Source organism: Bufo gargarizans, chromosome 8 (assembly GCF_014858855.1).
Source record: "Bufo gargarizans isolate SCDJY-AF-19 chromosome 8, ASM1485885v1, whole genome shotgun sequence".
Taxonomy (NCBI): Eukaryota; Metazoa; Chordata; class Amphibia; order Anura; family Bufonidae; genus Bufo; species Bufo gargarizans.
In genome coordinates, this window is record NC_058087.1 from 43737673 (window position 1) to 43753166 (window position 15494).

At 44.9% G+C, this 15494-nt stretch overlaps 1 protein-coding gene across 1 annotated transcript in view; it reads left to right on the forward strand.

The window, feature by feature from the left end:
* The first annotated feature begins 1070 nt into the window (after positions 1–1070).
* Positions 1071–15494, forward strand: part of UBE2E3 (ubiquitin conjugating enzyme E2 E3) — a 72165-nt gene continuing 57741 nt past the window's right edge. The window contains exons 1-3 of the mRNA XM_044303197.1: positions 1071–1254; positions 2616–2841; positions 7739–7789. Coding sequence (XP_044159132.1) covers positions 2648–2841; positions 7739–7789 — 245 coding nt within the window. The 5' untranslated portion in view covers positions 1071–1254; positions 2616–2647. The remainder of the gene's footprint in view (positions 1255–2615; positions 2842–7738; positions 7790–15494) is intronic.

Sequence of the window (15494 nt, forward strand, 5' to 3'; positions counted from 1 at the left end):
CTTGCACACGACGGTGTGGCTTTTTCTGTATTTTGTGGTCCGTTTTTCACGGATCTGTTTTTTGTTTCAGTAGTGTTTCCGCTTCCGTATCCGTTTTTTGCGAATCGCAAATGGAAGCATACAATAATGTTTAAGCTGTAAGTACATAAAAAAAATTGGGCTGGGCATAAAATTTTCAATAGATGTTCTGTAAAAACGGAACCGATACGTTAGACATACGGATGCATTCCGTTTTTTTTGCGGAACCATTGACTTGAATGGAGCCATGGAACGTGATTTGCGGGCAATAATAGGACAAGTTCTATCTTTCAGCGGAACGGAATTTAGAGGTTTTTTTTGCGGAACCATTGACCGCAAACGGAATCAGCAAAAACGGAAGAAAAAAATCTGAGTTTTTCTGTGCTGAAAAAAAACTGACAGATTATATTTCAGCATTATTTTTTTTAATCAGAAGTTTTTATTCTAATGCGTTTGATGGGACCGCGTTGTGCGGAGTCCACGTCTAGAACAGACATTTTCTCACCGCGTTTTTCCTTTAACCACAAAAGTGCGCCCTGTAAATTAACTGGCGTTTTCCCCATTGAAATCAATGGAGATGATCTGTAAGCATTTTCAGCAGTTTTTTGGGGTGCTAAAAAAAACGCTGGGCGCAGAATCGGGCTTTGTGTCTGCGGCACCTTGAGGTGTAAACTGGGAGATAAGCTAGGAACGGGGGAGATGCGGTTTATGGACGGTCCTGCTGCGGTCGGTGGAGACGGCTATAAACCGTCATGGTACCGCACACAATCCGCCTGCAGGTGCTGAGAGCCGCGCGCCCCGTTCACACAGGACGCCCCGTGCACGCGCCGCCCGCCACTCGCTGACTTCACCGTTCTGCGGCGGGGCAGAGCTTTTAGTCACCGGGAGAAAGCAGGAGGGGGCGGAGACTGAGGGAAACGAGTGTGGGCGTGGCTTATGCCTCCGGAAACCCCGCGCTCTCTTCATTGCAGTCTCAGCCTCTACCCGCCTCCCCTCGTTTCCCCGCCCACCCCGGGCTCGCCAGCGCCACCAGCAGGCCTCAGAGGCCTACTACAGCCAGCTCCCCATTCCCTCCTCCCCCTCCTCCTCCTTCTTCTTTCTTCCGACTCTCAATGTTCGGCAGCCGGCCGGAGCCTGCTCGTTTTCCCCCCCCGGGCTCGGTGTCTCCAGGATCCCCCCTTCCCAGCACGGCATCCAGCGGGCGTGAGAGCAGCAGTGAAGGGCAGAGCTGCTGAGGTAAACGAGAAGCGGGGGATGGATCCGGGGCAGAGCCCGAGCTTTGTTCTTGTTTTCAGCCCCGGAGAAAGAGGGGAGGGGGGTGTTTAGAGGGGGGAACTGACTTCACGCATCACTTGGTACATACACCGTGGAGTGCCTCCTATCATAACACACCGGCTATACCTGCTGAACCCCCCCGCCAGTAATAATGGTTTCCCCAAGCCTGTCCTCATAGCACCCCCCTCCTCCAGTGGGCTCCCCCACCGTCCTCCTTACACAAGGGAATCCCTGGTGGTCACAATGTCGATGTGTAGGGCAGCCTTGTGGCTCAGCCCCCACCAGATGCTTGATTTTTGGTTAATAAGCCTGTGCCAAGTATGTCTATCACCCTGATTCCCCCCCCCCCCCCTCTCCAGGGTGCTGTGCCATGAAGGGGTTAAACCGTAATACATTCCAATGATGGCAGACAAGGGGCAGAGCGCACCCCCGGAGTGTAAATATTTACCAAGCGCCGGCCACTTGTCAAAACTTCTTCATCGTGGTCCGGAGTGCCCCCATATATTTACATAGCCAGTGCTTATTTTTCTCCAGCACACGTGACTGTGTTTTGGTAGTGTTGTGTGTGTGTGTTTTTTTTTTTTTTTTTTTGCTTTTTTTTTTTTTTATAATTTTTTGTTTTCCAGCATCTGAGGTCTTGTTTGATTCAGAACCTTTAAAAACGGTTGGCTCCGTCATCGGGCCGTTCACCATATCCCTCAGTATACGCCATACGGCGTCTCAAGCTTTGTAGCCCGCGCCAATTCTTTGTCACAGGGTCTTCATTTTGATGCGCTCTATAGGTGACCGTACAGCCCCTTCCGCTATGGGTAAACTTGGCACACCACCCTCGATACGTGTGCTCAGGGGGGGGGGTCAACGACCTGCTGTGAAACTACAACTCCCAGCGTGACAGTTTGTTCAGCTGTTCTTGCAGCTCCCATGGAAGTGAAAGGAGGATCCTGGGAGTTGTAGTTACTGTACAGCTGGAGGTTTCTGGTCACTGGCCCAGAGTGCTCTTTGAGAGCCGTGTCACCGGGAGGGGGACGGGGGGGGGGGGGGGGTTTGACGAGCACAATCTTGAGAAAAGTACAAAAGTTACACGCAGAGTTTCCTTTTTGTTTGCTTTTCGGATTAAGATTGCCTTCACACACGCCGGATTTGCTTGCAGAAAATTGTTGCAACTGAAAATCAGTTAAGTTCATTTGCACGTGGATTTCTGCAAGGTGAATGGAACGGATTTTCCGAAATTTTCAGCAACAAAATCTGCTGCGTGTGAACGCGCCTCTGTTTCATTGCCTTTATCTGTTGTCTGAAACGAATCCCGCTTTTATGTCCTAAAGGCTATCGCTAAGGAATAAATAAATCTGCCAAGATGTCCAGTGATCGGCAAAGGTCAGATGATGAGAGTCCTAGTACCAGCAGTGGAAGTTCAGATGCTGATCAAAGGGATCCAACGGCCCCTGAACCCGAGGAGCAGGAGGAAAGGAAACCGTCAGCAGTCCAACAGAAGAAGAATACCAAAATATCCAGTAAAACCACTGCAAAGCTATCTACTAGTGCTAAAAGGTGAGCCTGCAAAATGAGGGCCCCGTCCCAACGGGGAAATGGGGGGCGGCTCTCGAGGACGGGGCAGATGCAGTTTTATGTTTATGCTCCTGACCAATACCGGAATTTCTCTGTTTCTTGTGTCACTGGGGCACAGCAGATTTGTATTAAAGGGGTTGTGGCCAAGTTTCCTAAACGGCTTAGTCTCTCTGCAGGGTAAGTGATAGAGGCCAAAGAAAAGCTGGATGACAACCCTCAAGAGCAATGTAATGGTGGATGTTTTGGTTGTCGCCTAGTTTTCCCAGGAACAGATTTAACCAAGTGATGTCTGAATTGAATAATTTGACAGAAAAGGACATCACGTTGAAGGGTTTGTCATGTCAGAGAGGACCCCTTTCATATTGCGGGCACTCAGTCTTGGCTGGCGCTCCCAGCAACCAGTTGGTTTTGCCAGGGGATGCCATCCAGGTGTTTCTCCAGCAATGACCATCCATGTAGTCCAAGGACTGCTTCAGTGCCCTAGGAGGCGCCCCCAGAGAGCAGCTCATTATGAAGGGGAAGACCCCCCTCCCCCCGTGATGTCCGTATGCCCCAGCTTTCTCTACTTTTGTTCCCCAAAATTGGATTTTGTTCAAAATGAGCAACGTATATTGAGCTGAGTTTCTCTAAGCCCAGAGGAGCCCTGACCCGATCACACATTGGACCTCAATTCTGTCTTACAGTTAGGCCCAATTCACACGACAAAAAATGCAGATCAGATGCGGACCCGTTAATTTCTATGGGTCTGCCCCCAAAAAACGGACAATGCTCCATGTGCTGTCTGCATCCGTATATCCCGCGACAAAGACAGAGCATGTCTTATTCTTATTTTTGCGGACAGGAATAGGCATTTATTTTTTTTTTTTAAACGGATGTTGCCCATATGGACCAATCAGAGCACAGCTTCCTTTTCTTAAACTGTCCTGAAGAAATGAAAGCTGAGCTGTGATTGGTTGGTATGGGAGACGAGGACAGTCTTATTGAGATATTCAGCCCGTTATGTGTGACCTCAGGACAGCCGGGGCCTTCTGGGTTTAGATGGGTGATTAAAGGGGTTGTTTAGGGTTATAAAAAAAAAAATATATATATATATTTTTTTCCCTCCAGAAACAGCGGTACTCTCGTCCATTGGGCATCCGTGATATTGCAGCTCAGCCCCATTCAATAAATGGAAATAAGCAGCAATACCCACAGTCAGGAGGGGCGCTGCTGCTGGGCTTAAAAAAAGACACTATTTTTGTAATCTCGGCCAACCCCCTTTCACTTTCCTCCCACACAATAATTGTGGTTGGATCATACATGAGGTCAGTCATGATTCAGTAGCTGCTTCTCAATTTATTGCTGGAAAACAGGTTCCTATGGCTTTACCCTATTATACATTGGAGGGTTGGTGGCGGCTTTCAATTTCTAATCTGTCTCATGATCCATAACCTTTTGGGTGTATTTTTTTTAATGCCCCCTCCCCAGAATTCTCCACCCACAGAAAGTCTGTTTAGAAGCTAATCCATGTCAGATTTAGAGAGCCTTCCTTTTTCGTATTGACCGGCCTAAGGTTATTGATTGCGATAAGTAAGCGATACTTTGCTGGGGGGAAGCTCGTGTTTGCACACTGTCAGTTGCCTAATTGACGGGCTGGGAGGCAGAGGGCCCCTGGGAAACATGGGGACTTTTTCCTCATTACCTTATGCAGGGCTAGAGTCTTCTTCTGGGTCCTGTGTGATCTGCTGTTTATAAGATTATTTTACTTTCCAGCCCTAATAGTAATTCTGGTTGGTTAGGGGGGCGGAATGCAACATTATGGCAGCAAAACCTACCCGATTGACATGTTTTATGCTACATGTGCATCTCAGAACTGTCATCATTTCTTTGTAATTGTAGGGCTACCACTTTTTTAATACTGCAAGTTGCTTTATGTTCGAACGAACATGAAACGATTAACGTTTCAAAAATGATCATTCAATTCATTATTTCCATTCCATAGGGTTATAAAATGTAAGGATATCGCCATGTGTGGACATGGACAAGGTTTTTAGTCATTAAAAATGGCTGCTTTCTTCCTAAAACGACACCACACCTGTCCACACAAAGTATCTTCATTACCAGACACAACCCACGGACCCGCGTGGCATTGTTTTTTTTTTTGAAAGACAGCCTAATCTGGAAACCCCCTTTTAATATCTAAGGAAGGACATTTGATTTCAATATGACTTGTTACCTGTCACGCCGGATAATATGTCCGTAGAACTTTACAACGTGCCGTTCCTTGTGAAATTACGTTGGCAAAAGGCCGTGATTTGCTCCAATTTCTTTCCCATTTGAGACGTGTAAAAGGCTTGAGATGCGTTCTCCACAGTCTTCGAGCTCGGTCAGGAAGATGTCATTTGAGGTTAGGAGGCCTGGCTTCAGTGAAGCTCGTACATCTTGATGTTTTTGAGATTCATTAGGGTCGACACATTCGTGTTGTGAACGCATAATTGTACGTGTGAACGAGGGGCGTGTCCTGAGCTCTGAATATAAAAAGTTTTGTGGTTGACTATGCTACTTGCTTTGACTGGAGGTTAAAGGGGATGTCTCACTTCCGCAAATGGCATTTATCATGTAGAGAAAGTTAATACAAGGCACTTACTAATGTATTCTGATTGTCCATATTGCCTCCTGCAGCAATGTAGGATTCATTTTTAACCCTACAAAGGCATTATAGGGGTATACAGTATATTAATACTAGTGCAATGGAAAACTAAATGAGTTGCCCATTGGCTTCTTGCTTTCATTTTTCAGAGGCTTTTATATAAAATAAAAGCTATAACCTGATAGGTGGTTATAGGAAATCACTCCACTTTTCCAGTGCACCGGTCTCAATAAATTTCCCCCAATGTTTTTAGGGCTTGTGCACCCCTCCATAAATGTTTTGCGGTCTGCAAATCGCTGGTCCCGGCAGAGTTAATTTATTTTTTAACTTCTGTAGAAATGTCCTATCCTATTAGTTTTTTGTGGGCCTGCGGAATGGACGTGTGGATGCGGACAGCACACAGTGTGCTATCCTCCTTTTGTGGCCCCTTGTAAATAAATGGGTCCACATCCGATCCGCATAAAATGCGAATTGGATGTGGACAGAAACTACGGCTGTGTGAACAAGCTTTTATGTTTTTTTTTTTTTGTTTTTTTTCCTGTGTCATTTTTCCATTTTTTTATTTTTATTTCCCGGTAATTTTGTTGTGTGGCCTATATGCGGCACCATTCACTTCAATGGGTCTGCAAAAAAACAAATGACTGCTTCCCTACGTCCACAAGTCTGTTTTGCAAAGAGATAGAACATGTCCTATTCTTGTCCGTTTTGCGGACAAAGATAGTCATTGTTACAATGGATCCCCCCCAAAAAGGATGTTATCTGTATTCTTTGCAGATCACAAAATACCTGCAGTCGTACGCATGAGCCATTAGTCTGGAGGGAAAAAAACCTGTTCAGTGTGAGAACCCTGCCAAACAACTCCCCATGTCCTCCGGGGTGAGGAAGATTCTGGGAAATGTTTGTTTTTAGTTTGCATTAAATGGGCTTTATAACTTTGTACTTTTTATACATCAGGTACTTGTAGTTCCCTGTGTTATATATTGCCCTGATAGCGACATAAACCCCTGTCCATACACTATCAGGTCTGTATGTATAAACTGTACATATAGATGTTAGTCTATAGGAAAACTGCCTCGACCATGTTGCTCAGCTGTTGGAAACTTTATTTTTTTTATGTTTAGAAAGTTATAGCATCCCATTAGTTAGGCTACTTTCACATTAGCGTTTTCATTTCTGCTATTGAGATCCGTCATAGGAACTCGATAGGGGAAGAAAACGCTTCCGTTTTGTCCCCGTTCATTGTCAATGGTGACAAAACTGAACGGAATTCACCAAAATGCATTTCGTTCCATTTGGTTGCGCTCCGATCACGGACAGAATAACTCTGCAAGCAGCGTTTTTCTGTCCGCGATGCGGTGCGGAGCAAGACCGATCCGTCCTGGCACACAGTATAAGTCAGTGGGGACGGATCCGTTTTCTCTGACACAATAGAAAACGGATCTGTCCCCCATTGACTTTCAGTGGTGTTCATGACAGATCCGTCATGGCTATAGAAGACCTAATTCAACCGGATCCGTTCATGACGGATGCATGAGGTTGTATTATTGTAACGGGAGCGTTTTTGCAGATCCATGACGGATCCGCAAAAAAAACTAGCGTGAAAGTAGCCTTACCCAACATGAAATAAAAATTTGGAGCGATGCATTATTATTGCTAGTTTGACCTAGTAAGCTTGTGTTTTTTTTTTTTGTTTTTTTTTATCAGGAATGTTAGAATCACTTTAAATAGTTGTGGAGCTTCTCCTTGGATCTGTAAGTGTCCATATTAGCAGAATGCTGCAGAACCCTCGGTGCTGGAAGTTTTGCTTGTTCCCCATGTGCAGTGTACAATAATTGTTTGTCGTGTTAGTGTTAATCGAGGCTCGGTCAGAGCACTGGTTTAAAGTCATCGTCAAAATGCTGGAGCCCCCCCCCCCCCCTTCCCTTTCAACCTCATTTGCATATTAGCTAGAAAAGGAATTCTCCCCAGTAAAAAGTGTTTGGCCCGAAAACATTTTCACTTTTCCAAGGACGCGGTGACATCTCCTCGCCCCCTCCAGGGTCTGCATCCTGCATTTCTGCTTGGATGCCCCTGGAATGGAGCCGCTGAGTTAGGATTTGGGTTATGCCTCTGAGAACAAAGAGGAAGCAGCCATGTTAGCGTTACTGAAGGCAAAGCCAATGTTGCATTTAACAACATGATGGTAGAGGGCAGTGTAATTCCCGGATTCATTCTGCAGAGTGTCTGAAACGCTTCTCATTTCACTTACAGAATTCAGAAGGAGTTAGCCGAAATAACCCTCGATCCTCCTCCAAACTGCAGGTATGTAACCATTCACGTTTTGGTAATTGCTTTGTTTCCACAAGAAATTAGCAATCTAATGGGCTCTTAGCTGAGCAGTAAAGAAGATGTTTGGGCTTTAAAACCACTTTGATGTGCAGGGGAAACATTTAAGGAAAAGAAAAAAAGGTACAGCGATGAATCGCGCCGTGCACGCTGTGTCTTCTGACTCCGTCAAGTTGATTTTTTTTAATTTGTGAATTTGGAGGTGATGAGATCATTTTAATTTTACTGAGTGCCATTAATTTTGTACAGAACGCTTGCCCCCTGGACTTGTGTTAAAGGAAGCTCTATGCGGTGTATGTGTTGAGCAAGGTCGAGTTCAGCTCCCTGCAAAGAGTTTATTTTTTAATTTTTTTATTATTATTTTTTAGCAATGAAAAAAGTTCTCTGATAATGGACGAAGCTATGGGGGTGTCTATTAGTAATAGTTTTGTTTCCTGTTTATAGAAGTTTATGTTGATATTTAGTGATAATGTAAACCATACGATACAATGTTTCCGCATCCGTCATATTTATATATCGGGACAGAAGGAGCTGGGGAGACGGCATGTCACCAGCCCATGGGTGCGTCTGTTTTAATTCCCTTCAATTTACAAGAGTCGATTTGCCTTGTGCATCCTAATCGCCTGCAAATTCAAAACGTAAAAATCAGGCAAAGGCATTGCTCATTTTTAACATCAGCCCAAAAAAGTAAGCAGCAGTTGCAAACTCATCAACGTGTTGGATACCAAGCTTCTTGGATTTGATATGTGTGTGTCTGTGGTGGTACCTAGTGGCAGCCTGGTGGCTCAGTGGTTAGCACCAGGGCTGTGGAGTCGGTAGATAAATGCTCCGACTCCTCAGTTTTTTGTACTTCCGACTCCGACTCTCCGACTCCTCTGTATTTAATATGCGAATGTATTTTATACATTCCTTGAAGGAAAGAAAGAAGTTCTTCTAAGCTCTTCTAGCACAGAGAGGTAGTTGGGCAGAAGCTGCTGCCTTCTCCTTTGTGTGCTGATCTTCTGCTGAAGATAGGGCAGTGGGAGGATCCAAGAAGGGACATTTATTTTAAAACATGATTTCCCTAGAAGAATCCCATAGTCATGTTTAAAGTTTAAGATAACATTCTGAGTTTACACGTTTTATAGCCTTAGCTGAATGACAGCAGTTTTTCCAATGGTTTACAGCAGGGATGTCAAACTCGTGGCCCTCCAGCTGTTGCAAAACTACAACTCCCATCATGCCTGGGCATACTACAGCTATCAGGGAATGATGGGAGTTGTAGTTTTGCAACATCTGGAGGGCCATGAGTTTGACATCCATGGTTTACAGCTTCAGTCTTGAACTATTGACCCTCCATTCCCTTCACTTATACAAGTGTCTCTAGTCCTGCAAAACACATATTTACTTAATCCCTTATCAGTGAGAGGCTAGGTAAACCATGGGCGTTGCGTTCCCTGTAACATCAGAACACAACACAATGGAAAGTATATGTATTGCCACTCCTAATTGTGCATTGCGTGCCATATAGTGAAGCATATGAAAAGCATGCTTCTTCACATCACTGAACGTGTTTGTTTTGCGGTTACGTGAGGCACTGCATGCATTGGCCTTTATTCTTACAGTAGAGAAGTCATTAATTATAACTGTTTATGAATTCGGACATTTAAACTTGCTTTTTTTTTATTTTTTTATTCCAATTTAAATTTAGTAGGAGTCGGAGTCGGTTCATTTTTTGCCGACTCCGACTCCAGGTACCCAAAATTGACTCCGACTCCTCGACTCCGACTCCACAGCCCTGGTTAGCACGGTGCCTTGCTGCTCTGGGGTCCTGGGTTCAAATCAGAGTTTGTATGTTCTCCCCAGGGTTTCCTCCGGTGCTCTGATTTCTTCCCACGCTCCAAAGTCATCCTAATAGGGAATTTAGGTTCCATTGGGGACAGCGAGAAATGATAATGTCTGTAAAGTGCTTCAGAATATGTCAGCGATATATAAGCGAGTAAAATAGAATGGAGAAAGTCAGATTTCTTTTGGATTGGCACCTCTGTTATGTGTGTGTATATGTAATATATATATTTATATTTATTAGTGGAACTCTGCGATTGCAGTTATTTTCTACAGAGGGAGTCCACATCCTTCAGCAGTTCAGTTGTTGTGCAACTACAGCTCCCAGCATTCTCCTCTCATTTTGGTAGGAGTCCAAATAACAGTTCAGCAGATGAGCATACTGGGAGTTGTAGTTTCACAGCAGCTGGAATCCTACAGAATGCAGTAGGTGCACTGTACTTTAAGTCAGTCATCTGCAACCTGTGACTCTTCAGCTGTAGTGATACTAAAACTCCCAACATGCTCTGAAAGCTGCTGGCTCTCGAGGCATACTGAGACTTGTGGTTGTAAATGATTACAGACCGCTACCATTAGGCTACCTACAAACTTTGTATACGGATTTCTATGTTTTATACAAGTGTATGTCGAATAAAAGATTTTGTATTTCTATAATTCATGCTGATCTGAGTCTAGTTTTGGGTAAATACCTACAAACTTTGCGGATTATGTGCAGGTTTTTCTGCACGGATTCTCTAGCGGAAAAACCGCAGCGTAACACAGTACCAACAAAGTGGATGAGATTAGACAAATCTGGTTTACGCTTTGCATCATCCACGTGGAAATCGGCCTGCTGTGTTGATTTTGAAATTCTCAGCATCTCAATTGTTTGTGCCATTTTATTGGTGCAGAATTAACCCTTAAATCTGCAGATTGCATCAAATCTGCAAGCAATTCTGCAAGTAACTCATGTAGATTTGGCTTGGAAACGGACAGAAATAAGTGCCGAATTTCTGCAGGTCTCCCCCGCACCCGTGTGTAGGTAGCATTGGAGAACCTCTGAGCTTGTCGGGATTTATTTTTCTTTTCTTCTTTTTTTAATTTAACTATTATCGCAGTGAAGTTGAAAGTGAATTGTTTTAGGCTACTTTCACACTAGCGTTCGGGTTTCCGTTCGTGAGCTCCGTTTGAAGGAGCTCACGAGCGGACCCGAACGCAGCCGTCCAGCCCTGATGCAGTCTGAATGGAGGCGGATCCGCTCAGACTGCATCAGTCTGGCGGCGTTCAGCCTCCGCTCCGCTCGCCTCCGCACGGACAGGCGGACAGCTGAACGCTGCTTGCAGCGTTCGGGTGTCCGCCTGGCCGTTCGGAGGCGTGCGGATCCGTGCGGATCCGTCCAGACTTTCAATGTAAGTCAATGGGGACGGATCCGTTTGAAGATGCCACAATGTGGCTCAATCTTCAAGCGGATCCGTCCCCCATTGACTTTACATTGAAAGTCTGGACGGATCCGTCCCAGGCTATTTTCACACTTAGCTTTTTTTTTGCTAATATAATGCAGACGGATCCGTTCTGAACGGAGCCTCCGTCTGCATTATTATGAGCGGATCCGTTCAGAACGGATCCGCCCGAACGCTAGTGTGAAAGTAGCCTTATTTGTAGTCTTTAAAGGTAATTGAATTCTCACTACCGGTTGTTAATCTTTAATAGGACATTATTGTCTGTATTGCGTTTCAGCAGTGCTTGATTTGTGCATATGTCGTGCTGCTCTAACAGTTAATTTATTACACGGTAGCGCAATGTGAATGATTGACTTAAGATGTACGGTAGAGCCGGGTAAAGTTGCGGTATGTTAAACTTTACTGTAATTTTCAGTTTTTTGGTTTTTTTCACTTTGTCTATTATCTGCTTTGTGTTTTATTCCACTCCATGAAATCCCACCCTTAAATACGGCATATTGGAATAAAATGTAACATGAATTTTTAATACTGTACAACGCTGAGCTTGTGCTCTTTATTAAAGTGAGGTCGTATATTTTTAGCTGCCTGCCTGACGCTGGCTCCCCGCTCCTCCTCCAGGCCTGCGATGCTCCCTTGCTGTAAACATGCAGTTTGACATTTCCACAGCCAATCGCTGCGCTCCAGTCCCCCCCCCCCCCTTTACGCCATGACAAATAGTCACATGATGCAAGAAGATCCGATCACCGCCAGCGCTTAGCTGCAGCCATGTCCAACTGGATGTTTACAACGAGGGAGCCCAGCGGAGCATTGCGAGCTGGGAGAGGGAGGAGCTGGACAACCAGCGCTGGGAAGTGGGTGAGTAACTGTCCCTTTACAGGTCCGGGCAGCCTCCCAGTTTTGCACAACCCCTTTAGGTAGTAGTTTCTGATTCTAATGCCTCATTGACACAACTGTATGTATTCTGCAGTCTGCAAATCGCAGATCTGCAAACTACAAAATATCTAAGTAGTCAGCCTTTTTTTTTTTTCCCCCTCACTCCTAACCCTGGCCCCGTTTCAGAGATATGGCCCTGTTAGTCATGAGGCTATATAGTCGTGGCCAAAAGTTTTGAGAATTACATAAATATTGGAATTTGGAAAAGTTTTTATAATAGCAATTTGCATTTACTCCAGAATGTTATGAAGAGTGATCAGATGAATTGCATAGTCCTTCTTTGCCATGAAAATTAACTTAATCCCAAAAAAACCTTTCCACTGCATTTAATTGCTGTCATTAAAGGACCTGCTGAGATCATTTCAGTAATCGTCTTGTTAACTCAGGTGAGAATGTTGACGAGCACAAGGCTGGAGATCATTGTCAGGCTAATTGGGTTAAAATGGCAGACTTGACCTGTTAAAAGGAGGGTGATGCTTGAAATCATTGTTCTTCCATTGTTAACCATGGTGACCTGCAAAGAAACTCGTGCAGACATCATTGCGTTGCATAAAAATGGCTTCACAAGCAAGGATATTGTGGCTACTAAGATTGCACCTCAATCAACAATTTATAGGATCATCAAGAACTTCAAGGAAAGAGGTTAAATTCTTGTTAAGAAGGCTTCAGGGCGTCCAAGAAAGTCTAGCAAGCGCCAGGATCGTCTCCTAAAGTGGATTCAGCTGCGGGATCGGAGAGCCACCAGTGCAGAGTTGCTCAGGAATGGCAGCAGGCAGGTGTGAGCGCATCTGCACGCACAGTGAGGCGAAGACTTTTGGAAGATGGCCTGGTGTCAAGAAGGGCAGCAAAGAAGCCACTTCTCTCCAAAAAAACATCAGGGACAGATTGATCTTCTCCAGAAAATATGGTGAATGGACCGCTGAGGACTGGGGCAAAGTCATATTCTCCGATGAAGCCTCTTTTCGATAGTTTCGGGCATCAGGAAAAAGGCTTGTCCGGAGAAGAAAAGGTGAGCGCTACCATCAGTCCTGTGTCATGCCAACAGTAAAGCATCCTGAGACCATTCATGTGTGGGGTTGCTTCTCATCCAAGGGAGTGGGCTAACTCTCACAATTTTGCCCAAAAACACAGCCATGAATAAAGAATGGTACCAAAACACCCTCCAACAGCAACTTCTTCCAACAATCCAACAACAGTTTGGTGAAGAACAATGCATTTTCCAGCACGATGGAGCACCGTGCCATAAGGCAAAAGTGATAACTAAGTGGCTCGGGGACCAAAACGTTGACATTTTGGGTCCATGGCCTGGAAACTCCCCAGATCTTAATCCCATTGAGAACTTGTGGTCAATCCTCAAGAGGCAGGTGGACAAACAAAAACCCACTAATTCTGACAAACTCCAAGAAGTGATTATGAAAGAATGGGTTGCTATCAGTCAGGAACTGGCCCAGAAGTTGATTGAGAGCATGCCCAGTCGAATTGCAGAGGTCCTGAAAAAGAAGGGCTAACACTGCAAATACTGACTCTTTGCATAAATGTCATGTAATTGTCGATTAAAAGCCTTTGAAACGTATGAAGTGCGTGTAATTATATTTCACTACATCACAGAAACAACTGAAACAAAGATCTAAAAGCAGTTTAGCAGCAAACTTTGTGAAAACTAATATTTGTGTCATTCTCAAAACTTTTGGCCATGACTGTTTATGCCAACCAAATGGGGTTTGTCGAGATGGTGTCTTCTGCATCGCTCTGACACTGTCCTGCATGGGGATTCCGGATGACACCTATCAGTCGGGAAAATATGTCAGGTTGGCCAGCAGCGTGCGAGTACTTTGCATTTTAATCCCCGTGAGTTCAGGGACATCTTGGCATCAAACCTGATAAGTCTGCTGTGGATTTTTCAAAATATCCCTGGCAGAATTCCAAGGTTGAAAGTTGGATTTCTACCACCGATGTGCTAGCAGATGCTCTGCATGCATTTTAGCTCCATTGTGGTTGAGTAGTGCTAACCCATGGCTTTCCTATGTGAAATCTGTGGAAATGACGAATGTACTATGGTTTTAAAAATCTGTAGCGCATTCATTATTCTGCGCTGAGTTCACGGAGCATGCAAATTGGTTGCTTTATTCATGTGCATTACCAGCCGCATCCACGCCTTATTATGCTTCAACTAGCGTATTTTTATTTATTTTTTTGGGGCTACCCGCCCCCCAAATCAGGCCAGACCACCCACCCTTCCCCACCACCACTATCAGATGCTTGGGTCAGCCTCCCCCATTAGATCCTCTTGATGAAAATATAGTCCTGCCATTTTACGAATCGCTAGTCAGACCACACATGGAGTACTGTATACAGTTCTGGGCTCCTGTGAACAAGGCAGACATAGCAGAGCTGGAGAGGGTTCAGAGGAGGGCAACTAAAGTAATAACTGTAATGGGTGGACTACAGGACCCAGAAAGATTATCAAAATTAGGGTTATTTACTTTAGAAAAAAGACGAGTGAGGGGAGATCTAATAACCATGTATAAATATATCAGGGGTCAGTATTTATCCCCAGGACTGTGACGAGAGGACATCCTTTGCGTCTGGAGGAAAGAAGGTTTGTACACAAACATAGAAGAGGATTCTTTACGGTAAGAGCAGTGAGACTATGGAACTCTCTGCCTGAGGAGGTGGTGATGGTGAGTTCACTAAAAGTTCAAGAGGGGCCTGGATGTATTTCTGGAGTGTAATAATATTACAGGCTATCGTTACTAGAGATGGGTTGTTAATCCAAGGAGTTATTTTGATTGGAGAGACCGCCTCCTACTCCTCAGGACAGGAAACAGGAGCCAGAAACCGCTTTAAAAGAGGGACCACCCTCTCCACCTCCAGTTCTGATTCCTGTCCTAAGGGGACATGAGGGAGTCGGAAACAGTTGGAATTGTGAAGGAGGGTTTAACCGTGCGACGTAAGTCTCCTGTTCTTCCATTTGAGGTTATGGGTTCTCTAAAGGACCTAATGGATAGAAGGGCAGACATCTATTTATAGAAAATTTGGGAAGCCTTGGCGGCGGCCTTTAAACCGTCTGTTGCCTCTACTTTGGTAGCTAAATCCTTTAAGGCATGGATTAAGTAGTTGGAGGATCACATTAAAGTGGGTACCCCTAGGGAGCAGTTGTTATCCTCTTTTCCTACTTTTTATAATGCCCTAGATTTTATGGCGGATGCTTCGGCCAACTCCCTAAGATTATCGGCCAGGGCTTCTGCTTTATCCAATTCTGCCCGTAGAGCTATCTGGTTGAAAAGCTGGAGCGGAGATGCTAGCTCTAAGGCTAAGCTTTGTGGCATTGCGTGTCAAGGGGAATTCATATTTGGCCCGGTCCTCGACGATCTTCTTGAGAAGGCCTCTGATAAAAAAAAAAAGGGTTTTCCTTCCATCAGTCAGCCACCTAAAAAATCTTTCCGCCCCAATTTTAACAGGGAAGTTTTCAGGGGAAGAGAAAG